The sequence below is a fragment of the Pelodiscus sinensis genome, chromosome 18 (genome assembly GCF_049634645.1).
Source record: "Pelodiscus sinensis isolate JC-2024 chromosome 18, ASM4963464v1, whole genome shotgun sequence".
NCBI lineage: Eukaryota > Metazoa > Chordata > Testudines > Trionychidae > Pelodiscus > Pelodiscus sinensis.
Genome location: NC_134728.1, coordinates 154,219 through 179,958, shown reverse-complemented (window position 1 = coordinate 179,958; position 25,740 = coordinate 154,219). Strand labels below are relative to the sequence as shown.

General features: G+C 67.5%; 1 protein-coding gene across 5 annotated transcripts; it reads left to right on the top strand.

Moving 5' to 3' along the window:
- Nucleotides 1-365: 365 nt before the first annotated feature.
- On the top strand, nucleotides 366-25,740 carry LOC142818803 (uncharacterized). 5 transcript variants are annotated; one of them, XM_075900778.1, is made up of 12 exons: nucleotides 418-818; nucleotides 1,194-1,334; nucleotides 1,859-1,999; nucleotides 2,918-3,061; nucleotides 3,620-3,775; nucleotides 4,372-4,515; nucleotides 5,639-5,779; nucleotides 6,727-6,867; nucleotides 10,506-10,547; nucleotides 15,579-15,752; nucleotides 19,137-19,304; nucleotides 25,551-25,740. In XM_075900778.1, the coding sequence occupies exons 1-12, from the start codon at nucleotides 734-736 to the stop codon at nucleotides 25,559-25,561; spliced, it is 1,488 nt and encodes a 495-aa protein (XP_075756893.1). In that variant the 5' UTR covers nucleotides 418-733; the 3' UTR covers nucleotides 25,562-25,740. The 5 variants fall into 5 exon arrangements, with proteins under 5 accessions (XP_075756894.1, XP_075756897.1, XP_075756893.1 ...); XM_075900779.1 differs by lacking the exon at nucleotides 10,506-10,547 and having other exon boundaries at nucleotides 366-818; XM_075900782.1 differs by lacking the exon at nucleotides 15,579-15,752 and having other exon boundaries at nucleotides 373-818.

Here is a 25,740-nt window from a genome sequence, read left to right as displayed (position 1 = left end):
GCAGAGCACCCACGGCTCCATGTGTTTCTCCTGGTGGTGCACTTTCCCGCATGCCTCGGTGCACAGCACAAAACCGCATTCCGCACACCCATGGGACCATTGCCATGGACGCCTTGTGAACGCCCTGCTGGGGCGTCGTCTCCTCACCCCACAGCGGGTGGTGGGGCCCAGAAGCCTGGCCCAGCTCAGGCCAGAACCCCAAGAGCTGCCACCTGGCTCAGGGGTGGGAGGGCAGCTGAGCCAGGGAGGAACTGCCCCGGGCATGCGGCGAATGCCCCCACCCAGCTCCCCTGGCTGTGCTCCGGTGGGGGGGGGCTTCAACCAGGCCCTCCACGCGGTGCCGCAGACACCATGCAGCTGGCCCTAGGCAGTGGGGCCCAGCGAGAGCTTTCGCACAGACCCCGGCTGGGCAGAGGCAGGTGGCTGGTGCCCCTCCTGGCAGGCTGGCCTGGGGCTGCCCATCACTGACAGGGCAGCGCCCGAGGGGCACTGCGGGCGGGAACCGGCGCAGGAGGGAGCAGGCTCCCTGGAGAGGTTTGTGGGCTGCCTGCCCAGCTCTGCTCCCACGTCCGGCCCGGCCCGGCCGCCTCCCACGCTGGCATTGTGAGCTGGCAGGGGCACGCTGTCCACCTGGGAGCCGGAGCCAGCCCCTCCCCACCCGGAGCCAGCCCCTCCCCACCCGGAGCCAGCCCCTCCGGCCCGGCTCAGCGCTGGGCACTCTGCCGCAGCTGCCATGGAGTCAGGAGGCATCTCCTTCCTGCTGGGGCTCCTCGCCCTCTGGGCCACGCTGCCGCCCGCCCGGGTGCAGGAGCAGCCAGGTGAGTAGCCGGAGCCACCCAGCCGCATCCGTGCAGCTGGTCCCCGGCTCGGAGCCCCTGCCGGGGGAGCGTTTGCCGGGGGCGCTGCCCGGCAGAGGAGACCCCGCGGGGGGCAGGCCACCAGGCACACGCAGGCTGGGAGTGGGGTGAGCGTGTTTAGCGGGGAGGGGGCCGGACTGGGGGCACAGTTGCCAGCGTGTGGGGCGGATCCTCTGGCCAGTCTCTAACCCCACTGGCTGGGTTTCTGCCCGCTCCGTGTTCGGGGCTGGCCTGCGGGGATCGCCGGGGCTAACCCAGGCCGCTGGGAGTGCAGGGCGGCTGCAGGGAGCTGCGACCGCACAGGTGCTGCCCTGCGGGCTCCTCTCTCTGCCGCAGGCAAAGGGGGCGACTGCCCCGCGGGCAGGGTGGAGTTTGTGCGTCCCTCCAGGATCTACTGCCTCTCCGACCGCAGCTGCCCGGGCAGCGAGAAGTGCTGCAATAGCGGGCACATGAGAACCTGCCTCCTGCCTGACACCGGTACGCCCGGCTCGCCGGCGGCGGGGCCCCTGGGGGGGCAGGGCTGGAAGGGAGGCAGGAGAGCGAACGGGGCCATTCCGAGGCCCTGCCCACGGCTTTGTTCGCCTGGCGCGCGAGCTGGGTCTGGTCCCTGCCCCACAGAGCTAACCGCGGCCCTGGTGTCCGGCAGAGGCTCCCCGAGGAGGCTGCTGCATGCCCTTAGCGACCACCTCTGCTCCAGGCCCCAGGCAGGCACGCTAACTAAACAGGCTCCGCCCAGCGCCCAGGCCCCGCCTCCAGAGCTCTCCTCCAATGGGAGACCAAGATGCAAGGCCCTGCCGCTGAGATGCCGGAGGCTCAGAGGGAGCCGCCCTTGCTCTGGGCTCCGGGCCCATGCTCCTGCCCCCCAGGGGCTCCCCGCCGGCTTTGCCCATTCAGTGCCCAGCAGCAGGCACCCCCGGGGCCCCGCCCTCACAGCCGCTGAGCGCCCTTCCTTGCGCGGGGGGCCCGGCTCAGCGACTGCCCCAAGCTCTCCTCTCCGGCAGTGAGTCCCGGCTACTGCCCGGAGCGCGGCGCCGGGGCGGGGGAGCCCTGCCGAGCGAGCTGCAACAACGACTCTGCCTGTGCCAGCGGGGCCAAGTGCTGCGCCCGGGGCTGCCGTGTGCTCTGCGTGGGCGCCGTGCCAGGTGAGCGCCGCGAGCCCTGTGCCCAGGAGCAGAGCGCTTGGCTGGTGGATGCACAAGGTGCCAAGGGCCACCACGCGCCTGCCCAGGGCACTGCCCAGGGAAAAGCCCCGGCCCTGGAGACGCTGCCCCCTCCTGCCGATACAGGCTACGAACGGCCCAAGCCGGACCCCGGGCGCCCTGCCCCACAGCGGGGCCTGCGCTGCACAGGCATTCTTTGGCACCAGTGGGGGGAGACAGCAACCTGCCGGAGCCGTGAGGCTCCAGCACCAAGCCCAGCCCTGGCAGGGGAGGGACTCGCCCCGGGCAGGGCAGAGGTCGTGGGCACGTTCCCTGCCCCCCTCGGTCCCACACCCACATGCTCTGCATTGCCTAAGCCCTGCCCTAGAGCTGGGGAGAGGGGCAGGAAACGAGGGCAGAGACCCCTGCCCCACATAAAGTCTTGGGCAGAGGGCATGGGGGGGGTTACCAGATGGTTTCAAAACAATACTGGCAACACTTGATCTCAGATGGAAGGGGGGGCAGCCGGGAGGAGGTCGGGAGTGGGGAAGCGGCCGGCGGGAAGCAGGCTGGCCGGGGGGGAACGGGCCACAGGGGAGCAGGGCTGGCCAGGGGGGGAACGGGCCATAGGGGAGTGCGGCCGGCCTGGGCAGAGGGCACGGGGGGGGGCACGGCCGGCCTGGGCAGAGGGCACGGGGGGGGCATGGCCGGCCTGGGCAGAGGGCACGGGGGGAGCGCGGCCGGCCTGGGCAGAGGGCACGGGGGGGGCACGGCCGGCCTGGGCAGAGGGCACGGGGGGAGCGCGGCCGGCCTGGGCAGAGGGCACGGGGGGGTGCGGCTGGCCTGGGCAGAGGGCACGGAGGGGGCAGTTGGCAGGGCCGTGTTGGGCAGTCGCATTCTGAGCTGCCTTCTCGCTTCCAGCCAAGCCGGGCGTCTGCCCCAAGAGACGCGTCTCGCAGGATTTCACTCCTTGCGCCAACCAGTGCGAGGACGACCGGCAGTGCCCGGGGCGCCAGAAATGCTGCTTCGCCGCCTGCGGCCTGGCCTGCCTCAGCCCCTACACAGGTACCGGCCCAGTCGGCCCAGGGCTCAGCATCCCCGGCAGCACCGGCCCCGAGGCCCCAGGAGCGGGTCCTGACTCCACGCCGGGGTCTCAAATGCTCCAACACCCTGGCTCAGGTGCCCGTACCCCGGTGTGTGCGCAGACACACGTGTGCACGGGCACCTGCTGCCGGGCCCCATGTCCTCCCCTCAGCACCACCCCAGATTGAGGTGCCTGGGGCAGGAGGGGCTGGCGGCGCTCGGGGCAGGCAGCGCTCGGGGCAGGTGGCGCTCGGGGCAGGCGGCGCTTGGGGCAGGTGGCGCTCGGGACAGGCAGCGCTTGGGGTAGGCGGCGCTCGGGGCAGGAGGGGCTGACGGCGCTCGGGACAGGCAGCGCTCGGGGCAGGAGGGGCTGACGGCGCTCGGGGCAGGAGGGGCTGACGGCGCTCGGGGCAGGCGGCACTCGGGGCAGGAGGGGCTGACGGCGCTCGGACCAGGCGGCGCTCAGGGCAGGAGGGGCTGACAGTGCTCGGGGCTGGCGGCACTCAGGCCAGGCGGCGCTCAGGGCTCCTCTCCCCCCAGAGAAGGCTGGCGTGTGCCCGGACTTGCCGCGGGAGCTGCCCCAGGGGCTGTGTGTGGACGCCTGCGTGGACGCCTGCGTGGACGATGCCGACTGCCCGGGCGAGCAGAAGTGCTGTGCCACAGGCTGTGGCTATAAGTGCCGAGGGCCCCTGGCAGGTACGGCCCCTCCGGGGTAGCCCGCATGCCGGAGGCCCAGCCACAGGGCCCTGCAGCCACCCCGCACAGGGCGAGGCTGGAGCCCTCGGTGGGGGCGGGGCTCCGTGCCAGGGAGCGTCCTTCGCCAGGGGTCGTGCCAGGTGGGCAGGGCCTGGGAGCTCCGCCAGCCTCCTCATCAGTAAATCCATTCGATGACAGGCGCTGGGGCCACGCCAGGCCTGAGAACCCAGGGCCAGGCTAGCCCCCCCCTCGCCGCTACGAGGCACCAGCCCCGTCTCTGGCTGCTGGTCGGGCCGAGGGACACTGGCCGGGGGCTGGGCTGAGCCCCGGGGGGCAGGGAGCCAGCGGCCGTCCCGGTGCCCGCGGGGGGGCTGTCTCCGGGCGCCCAGGGGACCCGCTGTGTGTCCAGTGCGGCCCGGCGCCTGCCCAGGGCTTGCTCGTCTCCTGCCTGCGGTCGTGCGGGAGCGACAGCGACTGCCCCGCCGCCCACACGTGCTGCAGCAAGGGCTGCGGGCGGCTCTGCGTGGAGCCAGTGCGGGGTACGGCCCGGCCCCAGGGCCCCCGGCTCAGGCCCGGCCACTCTCCCTGCGCTGCAGTGAGGCCAGGGCTGTGCCCAGCCCCAGCCCCGCCGGGCAGCAGGGAGCCCTGCCTTTCCCGGTGCCTGGGGGACAGCGACTGCCCAGGGACCCGCAAGTGCTGCCTGGCCGGCTGCGGCCGCGCCTGCCTGCTCCCGGTGCAGGGTAAGCGCAGCGGGGGGCGCGGGGAGCAGGGCAGCGGGGGGCCGGGCCGGATGTGGGGGGGGGGGGCGCCTGCACGGGCAGCAGCGGAGAAGCGGGGCAGGGCCGGTGGGCTCGGGGAGCCGGGGAGGGGGCGTGGGGAAGGAGGGCCGGGCACAGCGGAGACCCGGCTCCGCTCGGTGCATCCTCTCGGCCCGTGGGGGGGCTCTGGCTCCGGCAGGCAGGAGGAGCTGCAGCCAGAGGCGGGGGGGCATAGGGTGAGTGGGGGCTCCAGCAGGCAGGGGTCAGGCGGGGGTGATTCGGAGGGGCGGGGGCTCCCACGGGCGGGGGTCAGGCGGGGGCTCCCACGGGAGGGGGTCAGGCGGGGGGTGATTCGGAGGGGCGGGGGCTCCCACGGGCGGGGGTCGGGCGGGGGCTCCCGCGGGCGGGGGTCAGGCGGGGGGTGATTCGGAGGGGCGGGGGCTCCCGCGGGGGGGGCTCCCACGGGCAGGGGTCAGGCGGGGGGTGATTCGGAGGGGCGGGGACTCCCACGGGCGGGGCTCCCATGGGCGAGGGTCAGACGGGGACTCCCACGGGGGGGGCTCCCACGGGCGGGGGTCAGGCGGGGGGTGATTCGGAGGGCGGGGGCTCCCACGGGCGAGGGTCAGGCGGGGGGTGATTCGGAGGGGCGGGGGCTCCCACGGGCGGGGGTCAGGCGGGGGGTGATTCGGAGGGCGGGGGCTCCCACGGGCGGGGGGGTGATTCGGAGGGGCGGGGGCTCCCACGGGGGACTCCCACGGGGGGGTCAGGCGGGGGGTGATTCGGAGGGCGGGGGCTCCCACGGGCGGGGGTCTGGCGGGGGGTGATTCGGAGGGGCGGGGGCTCCCACGGGCGGGGGTCAGGCGGGGGGGTGATTCGGAGGGGCGGGGGCTCCCACGGGCGGGGGTCTGGCGGGGGCTCCCACGGGCGGGGGTCAGGCGGGGGGGGGGTGATTCGGAGGGGCGGGGGCTCCCACGGGCGGGGGTCTGGCGGGGGGTGATTCGGAGGGCGGGGGCTCCCACGGGCGGGGGTCAGGCGGGGGGCTCCCACGGGGGGGGTCAGGCGGGTGCCCGGTGCCGGGGGTGACGCGCCGCTCTGCACGTGGCAGTGAAGCCCGGGGCCTGCCCGGCCGTCCTGCGCGGCTCCCTGGGGCCCTGCGTGGAGAGGTGCCGCAGCGACGGGGACTGCGGCCGCACGGAGAAATGCTGCCGCACCGGCTGCGGCCGCGTCTGCAAGCCCCCTGTGGAGGGTAAGAGCCCCGGGCCCCCCAGCTCCTCCCCCTCCCAAACCCAGCCCCCGTGCCGCCCTCAGGCCCCGCCCCTTCTCGAAGGCCCCGCCCCTCCCCTCCCTCCACATCCCCATCTCAGCCACTTGCTTGTTGTTGGGAGGGGGAGGGGGGGCTGGGAAACACTTTGGAGCGGGAGGGGCTCCACGCTGGGGCTGGCGGTTGGCATGGGGAGGGGCGTGGGGTCTGCAAGGGAGGGGCCTGTGTCCCCCCCCCCCCCGCTCCGTGCAGGGTAAGATGCTGCCCGACCCCGGCAGTGGGGAGGGCCCAGCGCCCCCCTGCAGCCACCCACTGGAGGGGGGGGGAGTGACGGCGCGTCGGGGAGCCCCCTGCCCTGCACCCCCGTCCACAGCCGGATGCGACTCCGCCGGCCGGGAGAGTGGCAGGTTTCTTGCTTCTCCGAGATCCAGCGCAGGCTCCATGGGACACAGGAGCCAGGGCAGAGCCTTAGTCCTCTTGGGGGGGGGTCCACAGGCCCCTGAGCCCCCCTGTCCTGGCCTTAGTCTGCTCCCTGCAGGCTTCCCCCAGCCACTGGGCCCTGAGCCCCCAGGCGGCTCCGCCTCCCGCACTGTCCGGCTCCCAGAGCCAAGGGGAATCTCTGGCCCTGGTCCCCAGGTGTGAGACTCTGCCCCCCTGCCCTGGGGAGTCCTGCCCCCCCCCCCCCCATGCAGAGAGAGCTGCAGACTGGGGGCCTGAGGTCCGCGCACACACTACAGCGGTGACGGGAACGGCCTCCCCACTGCCTCACGGGGTCTGTGCAGGGACGAAGGATCCAGGCCAGGAGGGAGCCCCCAGTGACCCGGCTCTGCCCAGGCCGGGGGCGCTGCTGACCCGGGCGGGGCCCTGTGCCCGGCTGCACTGCCCTGGGCGCAGCTCGGCCCTGCCCCTCGACCCCCTTCTTGCCGTCGCAGAGAAGCCGGGCCGGTGCCGCAGGCCGCTGTTCGTGTGCACGGGGGCCGTCACCGCCGAGTGCGACACGGACGCCGAGTGCCCCGGCTCGCACAAGTGCTGCCCCGTCGGCTGTGCCAGGACGTGCCGCCCGCCCGAGACAGGTACGGGCCCTCCCCCCGCTGCCAGCACACGCCGTGGGGCGTGAGTGGGGGGGGCCGCACCCCCTTGGGGGGCAGCCCGACGTCCCATCTCCCGGCCAGTCCGGGGCAGGGTTCCCCCAAGCTCCTGGGGCCCCCAGCCGCAGCAGAGCATGGCCCTGACGTGGGGGGGGGGAGAGCACTGGGGTGGGAGCAGGCCTGGGGACACGGGCACCGTGGTCGGAACAGGGACCGGCTGCCCAGAGGCCGGTATCAGACGCCAGCGGTGGCTGCATGGGGCTCCCCATGGGGCAGCACAGGGCTGGGGGGTTCCTGCCTCCCTGAAGTCAGGGTCCCTGCTGGGTGGCTGCTGACAGCCCAAGCCCGGGGGGGGGGAGGTACCCCATTATAAGGCACCAAACCAGCCACACCGAGCACTTCTGTTTCTCACACTGGCCAGCAAGGAGTCCCACAAGCAACCCCCTCAGGCACCCCAGCGCTCCCTGTGCCCCCCCAGCCCCCCTTACACAGGGGAGAGGTTCTAACCCATCCCCCACCTCCCCTCAGGCACCCCAGCGCTCCCTGTGCCCCCCCAGCCCCCCTTACACAGGGGAGAGGTTATAACCCATCCCCCACCTCCCCTCAGACACCCCAGCGCTCCCTGTGCCCCCCCAGCCCCCCTTACACAGGGGAGAGGTTATAACCCATCCCCCACCTCCCCTCAGACACCCCAGCGCTCCCTGTGCCCGCCCCCCCAGCCCCCCTTACACAGGGGAGAGGTTATAACCCATCCCCCACCTCCCCTCAGACACCCCAGTGCTCCCTGTGCCCCCCCCCAGCCCCACTTTACACAGAGGAGAGGTTCTAACCCATCCCTCCTCATCTGAGCAGGTTCTCCCAGTCCCAAAGGGCCAGCCCCACGCCCAGGTCAGTTTTTTACCTCAGACCCTTCCCCAAGGAGCCCGCCGGCCAGTCCTGCACCTAACACTGCAGGTCTATGGAGGACAGGGTGAGAGTTCAGATTGCTGAGGGAATCCAACACACAGGGATCGCGCCGTCCCAGGGCCTGTGTTCTGCCCTTGCCCGGGGGAGACACTCTTGTTCTGCGGTGTCGTGTGCCCCAGGGTGGAGTCTGTCGCACGGGCACCTCACCCGGCCAGCCGGGCTGGTCCTTTGCCAGTAGCAGCCATTGTTCCCAGCCAAGCTCATCAGATCCGGGCTGGCGCCGCCCGAGGTGCATTGTCAGTCAAGGGCTGCAATTCACTTGACTCCGTCTCACACTGGGCTGGCCCAGCCCCCTGCGGGTGTCTCCCAGAACAAAGACTGGAATTGCGAGGGCAGAGCCTGCGCCCGTCACCTCGCATACCAGGCTGACACCTGCGCCTGAAGAGAACAAACAGCCAGCGCCCGCCGGCTCTCCTAGGGTATGTCTACACTACCCTCCTAGTTCGAACTAGGAGGGTAATGTAGGCATACCGCACTTGCAAATGAAGCCCGGGATTTGAATTTCCCGGGCTTCATTAGCATAAGCGGGGAGCCGCCATTTTTAAAACCCCGCTGGTTCGAACCCCCGTGCAGCGCGGCTACACGCGGCTCGAACTAGGTAGTTTGGACTAGGAGGTGTACTGGTAGGAGGTGTACACGAGGTGCACCGGTAGGAGGTGTACACGAGGTGTACCGGTAGGAGGTGTACACGAGATGCACCGGTAGGAGGTGTACACGAGGTGCACCGGTAGGAGGTGTACACGAGGTGCACCGGTAGGAGGTGTACACGAGGTGCACCGGTAGGAGGTGTACACGAGATTGCACCGGTAGGAGGTGTACACGAGATGCACCGGTAGGAGGTGTACACGAGGTGCACCGGTAGGAGGTGTACAGGAGGTGTACCGGTAGGAGGTGTACACGAGGTGTACCGGTAGGAGGTGTACACGAGGTGCACCGGTAGGAGGTGTACACGAGATGCACCGGTAGGAGGTGTACACGAGGTGCACCGGTAGGAGGTGTACACGAGATGCACCGGTAGGAGGTGTACAGGAGGTGTACCGGTAGGAGGTGTACACGAGATGCACCGGTAGGAGGTGTACACGAGATGCACCGGTAGGAGGTGTACACGAGGTGTACCGGTAGGAGTGTACACGAGGTGCACCGGTAGGAGGTGTACACGAGATGCACCGGTAGGAGGTGTACACGAGGTGCACCGGTAGGAGGTGTACACGAGATGCACCGGTAGGAGGTGTACACGAGGTGCACCGGTAGGAGGTGTACAGGAGGTGTACCGGTAGGAGGTGTACACGAGATGCACCGGTAGGAGGTGTACACGAGGTGTACCGGTAGGAGGTGTACACGAGGTGCACCGGTAGGAGGTGTACACGAGGTGCACCGGTAGGAGGTGTACACGAGGTGCACCGGTAGGAGGTGTACACGAGGTGCACCGGTAGGAGGTGTACACGAGATGCACCGGTAGGAGGTGTACACGAGGTGCACCGGTAGGAGGTGTACACGAGGTGCACCGGTAGGAGGTGTACACGAGGTGCACCGGTAGGAGGTGTACACGAGGTGCACCGGTAGGAGGTGTACCGGTAGGAGGTGTACACGAGGTGCACCGGTAGGAGGTGTACACGAGGTGTACCGGTAGGAGGTGTACACGAGGTGCACCGGTAGGAGGTGTAGACGAGGAGTAACGGTAGGAGGTGTACCGGTAGGAGGTGTACACGAGGTGCACCGGTAGGAGGTGTACACGAGGTGCACCGGTAGGAGGTGTACACGAGGTGTACCGGTAGGAGGTGTACACGAGGTGCACCGGTAGGAGGTGTACACGAGGTGCACCGGTAGGAGGTGTACACGAGGTGCACCGGTAGGAGGTGTACACGAGGTGCACCGGTAGGAGGTGTACACGAGGTGTACCGGTAGGAGGTGTACACGAGGTGCACCGGTAGGAGGTGTAGACGAGGAGTAACGGTAGGAGGTGTACCGGTAGGAGGTGTACACGAGGTGCACCGGTAGGAGGTGTACACGAGGTGCACCGGTAGGAGGTGTACACGAGATGCACCGGTAGGAGGTGTAGACGAGGAGTAACGGTAGGAGGTGTACACGAGGTGCACCGGTAGGAGGTGTAGACGAGGAGTAACGGTAGGAGGTGTACCGGTAGGAGGTGTACACGAGATGCACCGGTAGGAGGTGTAGACGAGGAGTAACGGTAGGAGGTGTACCGGTAGGAGGTGTACACGAGATGCACCGGTAGGAGGTGTACACGAGATGCACCGGTAGGAGGTGTACACGAGGTGTACCGGTAGTTGGGAATAGGAAGCCTAGTCCGAACTACCTAGTTCGAGCCCCGTGTAGCCGCGCTGCACGGGGTTCGAACCAGCGGGGTTTTAAAAATGGCAACCTGCCGGCAACGCGCTTGCTGCTCGGATCCAGCGCCCTTCGGAGAGCCTGGGCCCGGCAGCCGTGAGCGGAGGCGCCCTCCTCCCCGAGGTGCCCTGGCGGTGTGACCGTCCCGCCCGCCCCCCGCCCTGCCTGGCCTGCTCTGCGCCGGGCTGCTCCCTCGGCCGAGCCCCCGCTCACAGCAGGGAGGCTAGTGCCCGGCAGGGATCCCAGGGGCGGGCAGGCCGGGGGCCCTGCGCCTGCCACTCCCACAGCTCCCTGCTTTGTGTCCACAGCGCCCAGAGGCAGCGACAGCCGCCTGCCCGCCCGTGGCCAGGGTGAGTGACCATGTGGGGCGGGGGGGAGCTAATGGCCACGTGCTGTGTCCACCGGGGGGGGGGGGGGACTTCCCCTGAGCTCTGCTCTCCTGCTGCGGGCAGCATTCCTGGGGCCCCTCCCTGCACGTCGGATCCTGGCCGGGCTCGGAACAGCACGTCCTGCTCCGCAGGGACACCGGGCGTGGTCTCCTCCCCTGGAGGCATGCTGCCTCTGGACCCCGCCCGCACCGCCAGGCCAGCTCCCCCCCCCCCGCCAGGCAACCAGCTCCCGCCCCCTCAGCCAGCTCCCCCCCCCCGCCAGGCAACCAGCTCCCGCCCCCCTCAGCCAGCTCCCCCCGCCAGGCAACCAGCTCCCGCCCCCCTCAGCCAGCTCCCCCCCCCGCCAGGCAACCAGCTCCTACCCCCCTCAGCCAGCTCCCCCCCCCCGCCAGGCAACCAGCTCCCGCCCCCCTCAGCCAGCTCCCCCCCCGCCAGGCAACCAGCTCCCGCCCCCCTCAGCCAGCTCCCCCCCCGCCAGGCAGCCAGCTCCCGCCCCCCTCAGCCAGCTCCCACCCCCGCCAGGCAACCAGCTCCCGCCCCCCTCAGCCAGCTCCCCCCCCGCCAGGCAACCAGCTCCTACCCCCCTCAGCCAGCTCCCCCCCCCGCCAGGCAACCAGCTCCCGCCCCCTCAGCCAGCTCCCCCCCCCGCCAGGCAACCAGCTCCTACCCCCCTCAGCCAGCTCCCCCCCCCGCCAGGCAACCAGCTCCCGCCCCCCTCAGCCAGCTCCCCCCCCGCCAGGCAACCAGCTCCCGCCCCCCTCAGCCAGCTCCCCCCCCGCCAGGCAGCCAGCTCCCGCCCCCCTCAGCCAGCTCCCACCCCCGCCAGGCAACCAGCTCCCGCCCCCCTCAGCCAGCTCCCCCCCCCGCCAGGCAACCAGCTCCTACCCCCCTCAGCCAGCTCCCCCCCCCGCCAGGCAACCAGCTCCCGCCCCCCTCAGCCAGCTCCCCCCCCCGCCAGGCAACCAGCTCCCGCCCCCCTCAGCCAGCTCCCCCCCCCGCCAGGCAACCAGCTCCCGTCCCCCTCAGCCAGCTCCCCCCCCCCGCCAGGCAACCAGCTCCCGCCCCCCTCAGCCAGCTCCCCCCCCGCCAGGCAGCCAGCTCCCGCCCCCCTCAGCCAGCTCCCCCCCCTGCCAGGCAACCAGCTCCCGCCCCCCTCAGCTAGCTCCCCCCCCGCCAGGCAGCCAGCTCCCGCCCCCCTCAGCCAGCTCCCGCCCCCGCCAGGCAACCAGCTCCCGCCCCCCTCAGCCAGCTCCCACCCCACCAGGCAAACAGCTCCCGCCCCCCTCAGCCAGCTCCCCCCCCCCCGCCAGGCAACCAGCTCCCGCCCCCCTCAGCCAGCTCCCCCCCCCCCGCCAGGCAACCAGCTCCCGCCCCCCTCAGCCAGCTCCCCCCCCGCCAGGCAGCCAGCTCCCGCCCCCCTCAGCCAGCTCCCCCCCCTGCCAGGCAACCAGCTCCCGCCCCCCTCAGCTAGCTCCCCCCCCGCCAGGCAGCCAGCTCCCGCCCCCCTCAGCCAGCTCCCGCCCCCGCCAGGCAACCAGCTCCCGCCCCCCTCAGCCAGCTCCCACCCCACCAGGCAAACAGCTCCCGCCCCCCTCAGCCAGTTCCCCCCCCCCGCCAGGCAACCAGCTCCCGCCCCCCTCAGCCAGCTCCCCCTCCCGCCAGGCAACCAGCTCCCGCCCCCCTCAGCCAGCTCCCCCCCCGCCAGGCAACCAGCTCCCGACCCCCTCAGCCAGCTCCCCCCCCGCCAGGCAACCAGCTCCCGCTCCCCTCAGCCAGCTCCCCCCCGCCAGGCAACCAGCTCCCGCCCCCCTCAGCCAGCTCCCCCCCGCCAGGCAACCAGCTCCCGCCTCCCTCAGCCAGCTCCCCCCCGCCAGGCAACCAGCTCCCGCCCCCCTCAGCCAGCTCCCCCCCACCAGGCCAGGCAACCAGCTCCCACCCCGCCAGCCAGAGCTTCCTGCCCCGCCAGCTGGCTCCCCACCCCTGCCATCCAGTCCGCCTGGCCCCCCATTATCCAGTCCGCCTGCCCCCCCCATTATCCAGTCCGCCTGCCATCCAGACAGCTGATGAGGAGCAGCAATCCAGCCGCTAACCCTTCGCTCCCCAGGGGCTGTTTCCATCATGGCCCCTCTCTGCTGCAGAGAGACGTGGGGCCTGCCCCTGATCCGGCGCCATGTGCCCGCTCAGGGGTGCCCTCTGCTCCGTGACCCCGAGTGCCCGGGGGAGCAGCAGTGCTGCTACGCCGCGTGCCGCCTCCGCTGCCTTGCCCCGGCGGAAGGTAGCTCGAGGCGCGTGGCCGCGTGGCTCAGGCAGAGCGAGCCTCCTGCATGGCTGAGCCGGGGTCCCCTCGCACACTGCTCGCAAGGGGGGGCTCACGGACCGGGGACCCTCCCCCCGTACGCTGGGGACAGGCGGCGCCTGACGCTCCCACCGCAACTTCCACCCCCGGTGACCCTGAGCCCCCAGAGCCCCCAACTGCCCCGCTGCAGCCTGTGGTGGGCGGCCCAGGGAGCGCGGTGTCTGCAGGACGAGCACATGGGCCCCTCTGCAGAGACCCCCAGCTAGTGCGGCTGATGGGGAGCCCAGGCTGACTGGATAAGGGTAGAGGGGGGCCAGGCTGACTGGATAATGGGGAGCCCAGGCTGACTGGATAAGGGTAGAGGGGGGCCAGGCTGACTGGATAATGGGGGGGACCAGGCTGACTGGATAAGGGTAGAGGGGGGCCAGGCTGACTGGATAATGGGGGGACCAGGCTGACTGGATAAGGGTAGAGGGGGGCCAGGCTGACTGGATAATGGGGGGACCAGGCTGACTGGATAAGGGTAGAGGGGGGCCAGGCTGACTGGATAATGGGGGGCCAGGCTGACTGGATAAGGGTAGAGGGGGCCCAGGCTGACTGGATAATGGGGGGGCCAGGCTGACTGGATAATGGGGGGACCAGGCTGATTGGATAAGGGTAGAGGGGGCCCAGGCTGACTGGATAATGGGGGGACCAGGCTGACTGGATAAGGGTAGAGGGGGGCCCAGGCTGACTGGATAAGGGTAGAGGGGGGCCAGGCCTGACTGGATAATGGGGGACCAGGCTGACTGGATAAGGGTAGAGGGGGGCCCAGGCTGACTGGATAAGGGTAGAGGGGGGCCAGGCTGACTGGATAATGGGGGACCAGGCTGACTGGATAAGGGTAGAGGGGGCCCAGGCTGACTGGATAATGGGGGGGCCAGGCTGACTGGATAAGGGTAGAGGGGGCCCAGGCTGACTGGATAATGGGGGGGCCAGGCTGACTGGATAAGGGTAGAGGGGGGCCAGGCTGACTGGATAATGGGGGGGCAGGCTGACTGGATAAGGGTAGACGGGGGCCAGGCTGACTGGATAATGGGGGGGGGGCCAGGCTGACTGGATAATGGGGGGGCCAGGCTGACTGGATAAGGGTAGAGGGGGGCCAGGCTGACTGGATAATGGGGGGCCAGGCTGACTGGATAAGGGTAGAGGGGGCCCAGGCTGACTGGATAATGGGGGGGCCAGGCTGACTGGATAAGGGTAGAGGGGGCCCAGGCTGACTGGATAATGGGGGGGCCAGGCTGACTGGATAAGGGTAGAGGGGGGCCAGGCTGACTGGATAATGGGGGGGCCAGGCTGACTGGATAAGGGTAGAGGGGGGCCAGGCTGACTGGATAATGGGGGGGGCCAGGCTGACTGGATAATGGGGGGTCCAGGCTGACTGGATAAGGGTAGAGGGGGGCCAGGCTGACTGGATAATGGGGGGGGCTAGGCTGACTGGATAAGGGTAGAGGGGGGCCAGGCTGACTGGATAATGGGGGGGGCTAGGCTGACTGGATAAGGGTAGAGGGGGCCCAGGCTGACTGGATAATGGGGGGGCCAGGCTGACTGGATAATGGGGGACCAGGCTGACTGGATAAGGGTAGAGGGGGGCCAGGCTGACTGGATAATGGGGGGCCAGGCTGACTGGATAAGGGTAGAGGGGGCCCAGGCTGACTGGATAATGGGGGGGCCAGGCTGACTGGATAAGGGTTAGAGGGGGCCCAGGCTGACTGGATAATGGGGGGGGCCAGGCTGACTGGATAAGGGTAGAGGGGGGCCAGGCTGACTGGATAATGGGGGGGCCAGGCTGACTGGGTAAGGGTAGAGGGGGGCCAGGCTGACTGGATAATGGGGGGGGCCAGGCTGACTGGATAAGAGTAGAGGGGGGCCAGGCTGACTGGATAATGGGGGGGGCTAGGCTGACTGGATAAGGGTAGAGGGGGGCCAGGCTGACTGGATAATGGGGGGGCCAGGCTGACTGGATAAGGGTAGAGGGGGGGCCAGGCTGACTGGATAATGGGGGGCCAGGCTGACTGGATAAGGGTAGAGGGGGGGCCAGGCTGACTGGATAATGGGGGGCCAGGCTGACTGGATAAGGGTAGAGGGGGGCCAGGCTGACTGGATAATGGGGGGCCAGGCTGACTGGATAAGGGTAGAGGGGGGCCAGGCTGACGATAATGGGGGGCCAGGCTGACTGGATAAGGGTAGAGGGGGGCCAGGCTGACTGGATAATGGGGGGGCCAGGCTGACTGGATAAGGGTAGAGGGGGGCCAGGCTGACTGGATAATGGGGGCCAGGCTGACTGGATAATGGGGGGGCCAGGCTGACTGGATAAGGGTAGAGGGGGCCCAGGCTGACTGGATAATGGGGGGCCAGGCTGACTGGATAAGGGTAGAGGGGGGCCAGGCTGACTGGATAATGGGGGGCCAGGCTGACTGGATAAGGGTAGAGGGGGGCCAGGCTGACTGGATAATGGGGGGCCAGGCTGACTGGATAAGGGTAGAGGGGGGCCAGGCTGACGATAATGGGGGGCAGGCTCAGTCATTCAGGGGACAGGTGGTGGGGGGGGGAATTTCTCTGAGCTGATCGTCCAGGAGCTGCGTCCAGCCAGCACTGGGCGGGGGGGAACGGAGGCTTCCCAGGCCCCCTCCCCTGAGCATCTCTCTTGTCTGCAGAGAAGCCTGGCTACTGCCCGGCCCTGGTGCCTCCAGGCCTGAGCCTCAGTCAGAGCTGCGGCCCCTGCCTGGCCAACAGGTCCTGCTCCGCCTGCGCGGGGGATACGGATTGCCCTGGCCCGGAGAAGTGCTGCCCCAGCCAGTGCGGAACCCGCTGCACAGAGCCCATTGCCAGTAAGAGAACAGAGCAGTGGCCATGCTGGGTCACCCGGGGCCCTGTCTCCTGCCCCTTCCTCCAGGAACCCAGGAGCTCTCTGCTGACCCCAGTTACAGGTTTGGTTTTCACAGACTCCCCTGGCAGGGAGTTCCACAGGTTGCCTGTGCATTATGGGAAGACACACTCCCTTTTCTTTGTTCTAAATCTGCTACCTATTCATTTCATTGGCCGGCCCTTGTCCTTAGGTCATGTGAAGGGATAAATTACACGTCCCTAGTCACTTCCTCCACTCCATTCATGAGTTTATAGGCCTCTGTTACACCGCCCACCCCGTTGTCTCTTTTCCACATTGAACAGTCCCCGTAGGGCCTGTGCCAGGGTGCGCATCCCCCTCCCGATCCCTGAGTGCCAGGACTCAGAATCCGGGGCCCAGGGACAGGGCAGGGTTCCTCAGCAGGCAGAGGTGGTGCTGGGGGGCTGCATAATATTGAGCTCAGCACCCAGGGTGGCAGGGAGGCTGCTTCTGGGCCCGGATCCCAGCCCTCCAGGATTAGATGCTGCATGGCCCTTCCCGCAGGCCGAGCCCTGCAGGCTACTTGGACCTGGGCCCCTAACCCTGCAGGGGGGCTCGCTCGGACACTGGGCCACTAGCCCTGCGGGGGGGCTCGCTCGGACACTGGGCCACTAACCCTGCGGGGGGGCTCGCTCGGACACTGGGCCACTAACCCTGCGGGGGGGCTCGCTCGGACACTGGGCCACTAGCCCTGCGGGGGGGCTCGCTCGGACACTGGGCCCCTAACCCTGCAGGGGGGCTCGCTCGGACACTGGGCCACTAACCCTGCAGGGGGGCTCGCTCGGACACTGGGCCACTAGCCCTCCGGGGGGGGGCTCGCTCGGACACTGGGCCACTAGCCCTGCGGGGGGGCTCGCTCGGACACTGGGCCACTAGCCCTGCGGGGGGGGGCTCGCTCGGACACTGGGCCACTAGCCCTGCGGGGGGGCTCGCTCGGACACTGGGCCACTAACCCTGCAGCGGGGGGCTCGCTCGGACACTGGGCCACTAGCCCTGCGGGGGGGGCTCGCTCGGACACTGGGCCACTAGCCCTGCGGGGGGGCTCGCTCGGACACTGGGCCACTAGCCCTGCGGGGGGGCTCGCTCGGACACTGGGCCACTAGCCCTCCGGGGGGGGGCTCGCTCGGACACTGGGCCACTAGCCCTGCGGGGGGGCTCGCTCGGACACTGGGCCACTAGCCCTGCGGGGGGGGGGCTCGCTCGGACACTGGGCCACTAGCCCTGCGGGGGGGGGCTCGCTCGGACACTGGGCCACTAGCCCTGCAGGGGGGGGGCTCGCTCGGACACTGGGCCACTAGCCCTGCGGGGGGGCTCGCTCGGACACTGGGCCACTAGCCCTGCGGGGGGGCTCGCTCGGACACTGGGCCACTAACCCTGCAGGGGGGGGCTCGCTCGGACACTGGGCCACTAGCCCTGCAGGGGGGGGCTCGCTCAGACACTGGGCCACTAACCCTGCGGGGGGGCTCGCTCGGACACTGGGCCACTAACCCTGCGGGGGGGCTCGCTCGGACACTGGGCCACTAGCTCTGCGGGGGGGGGCTCGCTCGGACACTGGGCCACTAGCCCTGCGGGGGGGCTCGCTCGGACACTGGGCCACTAGCCCTGCGGGGGGGCTCGCTCGGACACTGGGCCACTAGCCCTGCGGGGGGGGGCTCGCTCGGACACTGGGCCACTAAGCCTGCGGGGGGGCTCGCTCGGACACTGGGCCACTAGCCCTGCGGGGGGGGGCTCGCTCGGACACTGGGCCACTAGCCCTGCGGGGGGGCTCGCTCGGACACTGGGCCACTAGCCCTGCGGGGGGGCTCGCTCGGACACTGGGCCACTAGCCCTGCGGGGGGGGGCTCGCTCAGACACTGGGCCACTAGCCCTGCGGGGGGGGGCTCGCTCGGACACTGGGCCACTAGCCCTGCGGGGGGGCTCGCTCGGACACTGGGCCACTAGCCCTGCAGGGGGGGGCTCGCTCAGACACTGGGCCCCTAACCCTGCCGGGAGGCTCGCTCGGACACTGGGCCACTAGCCCTGCAGGGGGGGGCTCGCTCAGACACTGGGCCACTATCCCTGCGGGGGGGCTCGCTCGGACACTGGGCCACTAGCCCTGCGGGGGGGCTCGCTCGGACACTGGGCCACTAGCCCTGCAGGGGGGGGCTCGCTCAGACACTGGGCCCCTAACCCTGCCGGGAGGCTCGCTCGGACACTGGGCCACTAGCCCTGCAGGGGGGGGCTCGCTCGGACACTGGGCCACTAGCCCTGCGGGGGGGCTCGCTCGGACACTGGGCCACTAGCCCTGCAGGGGGGGGCTCGCTCAGACACTGGGCCCCTAACCCTGCCGGGAGGCTCGCTCGGACACTGGGCCACTAGCCCTGCAGGGGGGGGCTCGCTCAGACACTGGGCCACTATCCCTGCGGGGGGGCTCGCTCGGACACTGGGCCACTAGCCCTGCGGGGGGGCTCGCTCGGACACTGGGCCACTAGCCCTGCAGGGGGGGGCTCGCTCAGACACTGGGCCCCTAACCCTGCCGGGAGGCTCGCTCGGACACTGGGCCACTAGCCCTGCAGGGGGGGGCTCGCTCGGACACTGGGCCACTAGCCCTGCGGGGGGGCTCGCTCGGACACTGGGCCACTAGCCCTGCAGGGGGGGGCTCGCTCAGACACTGGGCCCCTAACCCTGCCGGGAGGCTCGCTCGGACACTGGGCCACTAGCCCTGCAGGGGGGGGCTCGCTCGGACACTGGGCCACTAGCCCTGCGGGGGGGCTCGCTCGGACACTGGGCCACTAGCCCTGCAGGGGGGGGCTCGCTCAGACACTGGGCCCCTAACCCTGCCGGGAGGCTCGCTCGGACACTGGGCCACTAGCCCTGCGGGGGGGCTCGCTCGGACACTGGGCCACTAGCCCTGCAGGGGGGGGCTCGCTCGGACACTGGGCCACTAGCCCTGCGGGGGGGCTCGCTCGGACACTGGGCCACTAACCCTGCAGGGGGGGGCTCGCTCGGACACTGGGCCACTAGCCCTGCGGGGGGGCTCGCTCGGACACTGGGCCACTAGCCCTGCAGGGGGGGGCTCGCTCGGACACTGGGCCACTAGCCCTGCGGGGGGGCTCGCTCGGACACTGGGCCACTAACCCTGCAGGGGGGGGCTCGCTCGGACACTGGGCCACTAGCCCTGCGGGGGGGCTCGATCGGACACTGGGCCACTAGCCCTGCGGGGGGGCTCGCTCGGACAGGCCCTGCCATGGCTGCAGGGCATGGAGTCGTGCCGGAGCCACTGAACGGCTCCGCTGTGCTGCCCGGCGTCACGGCCCCCCCACCCCTCCGCTCTGCTCTGCGTCTCCAGACTTCTGCCATCTGGGGCCTGACGTGGGGCCGTGCAAAGCCTGGGTCCCTCGGCTCTTCTACAACGCCAGCGCCCGGCTGTGCGAGCTCTTCATCTACGGCGGCTGCCGGGGGAACACCAACAACTTTGCCGCGGAGGAGGAGTGTCTGCAGGCCTGCGGGCCCCATGGTGAGAGTGGGGACGGGGGAGGATCCACGCCGCTCGGGGCCGCCCGTCCCATCCCCTGCCCCTCCGGCCCTGCCACCACGGCCGCGTGGCCTGGGGCCCGCCCTGTTCTGTGCCCGGGGGTCTGCCCACTGCCGCCCGGCGGCTGCCACATTTCTGGGGCACCGCGGAGGGGTCGCACCAGGGAAACTGCTCTGAGCCCGGGCAACTGGCAGCCTGGCCTGGGGCCCTTCCCTACGTGGCACCAGCCCAGCCCCACCGAGCACGACCGCTGCCCCCCCGGCCAGCAAGGAGCCTCCCCAGCAAATCCCCTCAGCACCCCAGCGCCCTGAGCCCCCCTTCACCCCCACACGGGGAGAGGTTATAACCCCTCCCCCCTCCCCTCAGACACCCCAGCACCCTGAGCCCCCCCTTCACCCCCACACGGGGAGAGGTTATAACCCATCCCCCCCCTCCCCTCAGACACCCCAGCGCCCTGAGCCCCCCCTTCACCCCCACACGGGGAGAGGTTATAACCCATCCCCCCCTCCCCTCAGACACCCCAGCGCCCTGAACCCCCCCTGCGCCCCCTCCCCTCAGACACCCCAGCACCCTGTGCCCCCCTGCCCCCCCACATGGGGAGAGGTTATAACCCTTCCCCCCTCCCCTCAGACACCCCAGTGCCCTTAGCCCCCCCGCCTTCCCCACACAGAGAAGAGGTTATAACCCATCCCCCCCTCCCCTCACACACCCCAGTGCCCTTAGCCCCTCCGCCTTCCCCACACAGAGAAGAGGTTATAACCCACCCCCCCTCCCCTCAGACTCCCCAGTGCCCTTAGCCCCCCCGCCTTCCCCACACAGAGAAGAGGTTATAACCCATCCCCCCCTCCCCTCAGACACCCCAGCGCCCTGAGCCCCCCCTGCCCCCCCACATGGGGAGAGGTTATAACCCATCCCCCCTCCCCTCAGACACCCCAGGGCTCCCTGTGCCCCCCGCCCCACCTCACACAGGATGGGCTGGGTCTGGGCACCGCTGAGGGCGTCTGCTCAGGGCGAATTGCTCAGAACCAGGGCTCCGTACAGCCCCCAGGCTGGAGCCCTCCCCAAACAGGCCCCACACCAGTCTCACCGAGCGCTCCAGCTGCCAATCCGGCCAGCAGGAAGCCTCCCGAGCAAAACCCCTCGGACCCCCCAGCTCTCCCTGTGCCACAATCAGCCCCAGGCCTAACGCAGGGGAGGGGCTATAGGACCCGATCTCACATACCCTGAACGGGTCCTCTCGGTCCCAAGAAACCAGCCACAGATCCCCGGTCAATGCACCCCCTGGATTGTACCCACGAGATCGCGCCGAGCCAGCCCTTTACAATCTACCCTCTAAAGGGTTATTAACGAGAGAAAGAAAAGGTGGCGAGTCAGGCTGTTGAGGAGAATACGTCACACGCACCGGTCACTCAGTTCCTGATGCAGGCTGGTAACAGCGACGTTCCAAACCGCTCGCTTAGCAGTGTCTGGTGCCCATCCTACGTCAGGACGGGTCAGCAACCCTTCCCGGCTCTGTCCCTCGCAAGGCGGCACCGGGGATCAGTAGCACGAGTGAAGACCAGATGGAGTCGGCCTCATGGCACTTTCTATCCATCCCTGGTACCTCCCAGGCTGGAACGGGTCACATGGCCCCGTGACCTGTCCCTGTGTCCCCTGCCAGGAGCCGTGAGATTCTAACTGGTCTGCAGGTGTGTATTGGGCACCCTGAGAGCCATGGTCCTTGGGGCCGAGCTAATACGGGTTCGAATGCAATATTAGAAACAAGAGCACAGAACTGGACACGGTATGAAAACCAGGCCGGCCTTCAATAGGCTTCATCACTGCAAGGTCTCTCCTAGAGACGACCGCATCCTTGCACTGGTTTACAAAGCCAAGGTGAAACTTGGTAAGAACCATCGTGTGGTGGCACTTTGGGGGGACCCCCCGATCCTGCACCCCGTCTCCAGCAAGATGGGACTCCACCAGCCAGTAGAACAGAGAGGGGTCATGGCTTCTCCAGGACACAGCACAGCACAGATGTGATGTGGACATAAGGAGTCAGGGGCTGCCCTAGACCCCTTGGGGCGGGTGCATCGCCCCCTGAACTCCCAGCACTCCGCTTAGTCTGTTCTCTCCATGGTTTCCCAGCCAAAAAACTGCCCAGCTCCGCAGCCCTGCCCCCCAGCCAAGTGGCCGTCTCCCCCTCCCTCCCTTTGTCTCCCCCCTTGTTATCTGCCCAGGCTGGGCCTAGGTGTCTGGGCCAATCCACATGTGGTGAGTCAGTGGGAATCGCACAGCCCAGCGCAGGGGACCCCGGGTTACAGAGCAGACAGCCCCCCACAACATCACACATAGCCAATCCGATCTGCTTTTGCAGCATGAACCACGTGTGTCTTGTGATCTTGCCCGGAGCTAAAGAAAATAGTAAAGCTATCCAGGCCAGCTCTGGCAACCCTGAAGTCCAGTTACCACTGAGTTAATGTAGGGATTCTCATCCCACAGAGCGTAGGCATCTTGGCCCTTCGCCATGAAAACATCATGGTGGTGTGCCTCAGTTTCCCTTTCCACACAGTACATTATGGCTGGAATCCTCTTTGTCCTGCAAGAAGTTCCGAGATCAGTTACAGGCAGTAACTGTGAGCTACCAATATCGCAGGGTCCTTTAACATGCAGACTGTCGTTTGGTGCATTTCTTGGCAGGTTACATGGTCTTTCCAAAACAGCACATTGTACATCTTTACCAGTCTTGGCCACGACAGCACGTCGGTTACAGGCGTTGACCTGGGCAGTAGGAACAAACCCACATGCAGTGCTCGCTGGCAGTAGTTTCTCTCATGCCACGTCTTTGGCTCCATAGCATTGTAGCTTTGGCCCCTCAGGTTTAAACTGCAGTTTTCCTTTGCCAAAGCAAATTTTGCCCTTCCCCCTGGTCCTGGGGCTTCAAAACCTGACGTCTCTGGCTTAACAAAGACAAAGGGCTGGCTGGGTGTGTCTTCCCTGCTCACAATGGCCTTGGAATTTTCATTGTCCTCCCAGGCAGCCAGGTAACAATAACAAGTAGATTTACAACTCTGGTCCTTCCACCTCCAACCTCTGCTCCCAGTGGAATCAGCTGTTCGGTGTCCTGATGGAGTACCAGTGTCCACAGTGTCTAGAGATGGGAGTTTACCTGCCATCTCCTGCATTCCAGAGAGACTAGCCACACAGCTGCTCTGCCCGGCAGACTTAGCTCCACAGTCCTTCTGAATGTGAGACACTGTCCACCCTCCTCATCAGCCTGGAAACAACCCTGCCCCAACCACACTGAGGGTATGTCTACACTACCCCCCTAGTTCGAACTAGGGGGGTAATGTATGCATACCGAACTTGCTAATGAAGCCCGGGATTTGAATTTCCCGGGCTTCATTAGCATAAAGCCGGCGCCGCCATTTTTAAAAGCCGGCTAGTGCGAACCCCGTGCCGCGCGGCTACACACGGCACGGGCTAGATAGTTCGGATTAGGCTTCTAATCCGAACTATCTGTACGCCTCCTTGTGGAAGCCTAATCCGAACTATCTAGCCCGTGCCGCGTGTAGCCACGCGGCACGGGGTTCGCACTAGCCGGCTTTTAAAAATGGCGGCGCCGGCTTTATGCTAATGAAGCCCGGGAAATTCAAATCCCGGGCTTCATTAGCAAGTTCGGTATGCATACATTACCCCCCTAGTTCGAACTAGCGGGGTAGTGTAGACATACCCTGACTTCCCAGCCAGCTGGGCAAACCCAGTTATCACAAGACTGTTCCAATGCTCTGGCTGTTCCTGCCTCAGTTGAAACAACCCTCCGAGACCTCCCCACAACTATCCACACTGGGTCTGTCTACGTCCAAGTCAGCAGAGTCACTGCCAACAGACACATTCAAAGTGTCACCAAACGCACTGCTGCCTTCCCCAGACAGAGCTTTCTCCTGCTCCTCCCCAAGCAGGGAGCTTTTCCTCTCTCCAGCTACCGCCAGCTCCTCCCGAGATTCCTTCACTCCCTGGATCGTCTCTGGCCCAGCAGGTGGATTCCTAGACAACCCCCTTTCAAGGTCAGAGACATTTTCCTTCCCTTTGCAGCTCTCTGGACTGGGCCCCTGACGGCTCCTGTCCCAGCACACACAGGGGTAGGAGCCGTTCTCTCTCCCTCACGTAAAATACAAGCCCCAGAACCGTCTGATCTCTGGGATCCTGGCAGGACGCTGACTGGATCTACCCCAGTCACAGCCTCCTCCCCAGCAGACCCGGTGCTGCCACACACAGACACACAACTAGAGACAGTGTCATGTGTCCCAGAACCCCTGGCTATTCTGAGGCAAACAGCTAGTGGCTGAGACAGCTTCCTTCACTGACACACTGCCACTCAGCAGCCAAACCGCCAGTTTCCACACTCCGTGGCTGCTCACGCTGTGCTCCCTCACACACTCACGGCCAGCTTGTGCAAGTGCCGTTTCACAAGCATTACCAGCCAGCAACCCATCACCCTCCAGAACTTTATCTTGTTCCTCAGTGAGGAATTCACCCTGGCCCTCCCCTGCAGCCTGCTCCGGAGAATTGTCCCGACCTCTGGAGTCCCCTTGCCCTGCTTCTGACTGGCACCCAGAACCCTCACCCACAGGCCCACTGCTCCCCTGCACAGACACGGCCATCTGCCTCAGGCAACCAGAGAGAGACACTTTCCCCTCGGTTACAGTAGGACTGGCTGGCCACAGACAATTGCCCAGAGTCACACGCATCCCCTTCACAAACCCCACCCCTGCTAAGACATCAGCCTGGTTAAACACATCTGCCCTGTCAGACCCACACGGTTACACACCGCACTCCCGGGAGGATTCGGTCTCTTCAGCTCGTCTATTTTCTTAAGCTGAAGCTCAAATCTGGCAGCTCTCTCATTGGCTAGTCTGATTCCTCTTCCGACTCGGCCATTCTCCCGGCACGTTCTCCTTCTAGCTTCTGCCTTCTCTCAGCAGCTTCTCTTTGTGCCTGAGCCCTTCTCTGCTGGCAGACGAAATTCCTCCAGTTCTTGTTTATATTTAAGTTGCAATCTCCTCGGTGAATCCTGCCTGCTCCTTCCTTCTGCAGCATCTCTGGCCACTAACAAAGGCCTCAGTTCTGGCTTAGAGGCTTTCTCTCTAAAGGCAATGCCTCTCCTGCAGCACAGATCTTCCAGACTCATGCGGTCGCTGACTCATCGCAGCAGCTCTTTACCCAAGCGAACTCTCAACACCAGAAATCCAATGGAGACAGGATGGGGTCCTGAGCCCAAGCTCAGTTGACCAAGATCTGTGGATCCTGCCGACTACGCCCCTCTGACGGACCCGGCTGGGTCTGGGCACAGCTGAGAGCGTCCACTCAGGGCGAATTGCTCAAAACCAGGGCTCCTTACAGCCCCGACTGGAGACCTTCCCAAACAGACGGCAAACCAGTCCCACCGAGCGCTCCAGCTGCCAATCCGGCCGGCAGGAAGCCTCCGGAGCAAAACCCCTCAGACACCCCCCTCTTCCTGTGCCCCAATCAGCCTAACACAGGTGAGGGGTTATAGGACCCGATCTCACCCACCCCGAACGGGTCCTCCCAACCCAAAGAACCAGCCACAGATCCCTGGTCAGTTTACACTCTGGATCTCACCCACAGGATCGCGCCGAGCCAGCCCTTTAGAACCTGCAACCAAAAGGGTTATTAACGAGAGAAAGAAAAGGTGGCGAGTCAGGCTGTTGAGGAGAATACGTCACACGCACCAGTCACTCAGTTCCTGATGCAGGCTGGTAACAGGGACGTTCCAAACCGCTCGCTTAGCAGTGTCTGGTGCCCATCCTACGTCAGGACGGGTCGGCGCCCCTTCCCGGCTCTGTCCCTCGCAAGGCTGCACCGGGGATCAGTAGCAGAATTGAAGACCAGATGGAGTCGGCCTCATGGCACTTTCTATCCATCCCTGGTACCTCCCACGCTGGAGTAGGTCACATGGCGCAGTTCCACGAGGCGTACAGATAGTTTGGAATAGCTAGCCCGTGCCACGTGTAGCCGCGCGGCACGGGGTTCAAACAAGCCGGCATTTAAAAATGGCGCCGGCCGGCTTATGCAAATAAAGCCTGGGAAATTCAAATCCTGGGCTTCATTTGCACGTTCGGTATGCGTACATTACCCCGCTAGTTCGAACTAGGGGGGTAGTGTAGACATACCCCCCTAGAACAGGAGTGAGCCTGGCCCTGTCCTAACCGTGTCCTTCTCTTGCAGGCCTGGCCTAGCCTGGCCAGAACGGGGCTACGCAGGGAGGCTGCGTCCTGCTCCCCCGGCACGACCCTCCCTCGAGACGCTCTGCTGCTGCCCAGGCCGTCTCTGCGCCCGGCTCTCGGGCCCTGCCTGGGGCGGGGGCTGGCCGCCACCACCATCATCACCAATAAAGGAACCCGGCTGATTGACCCTG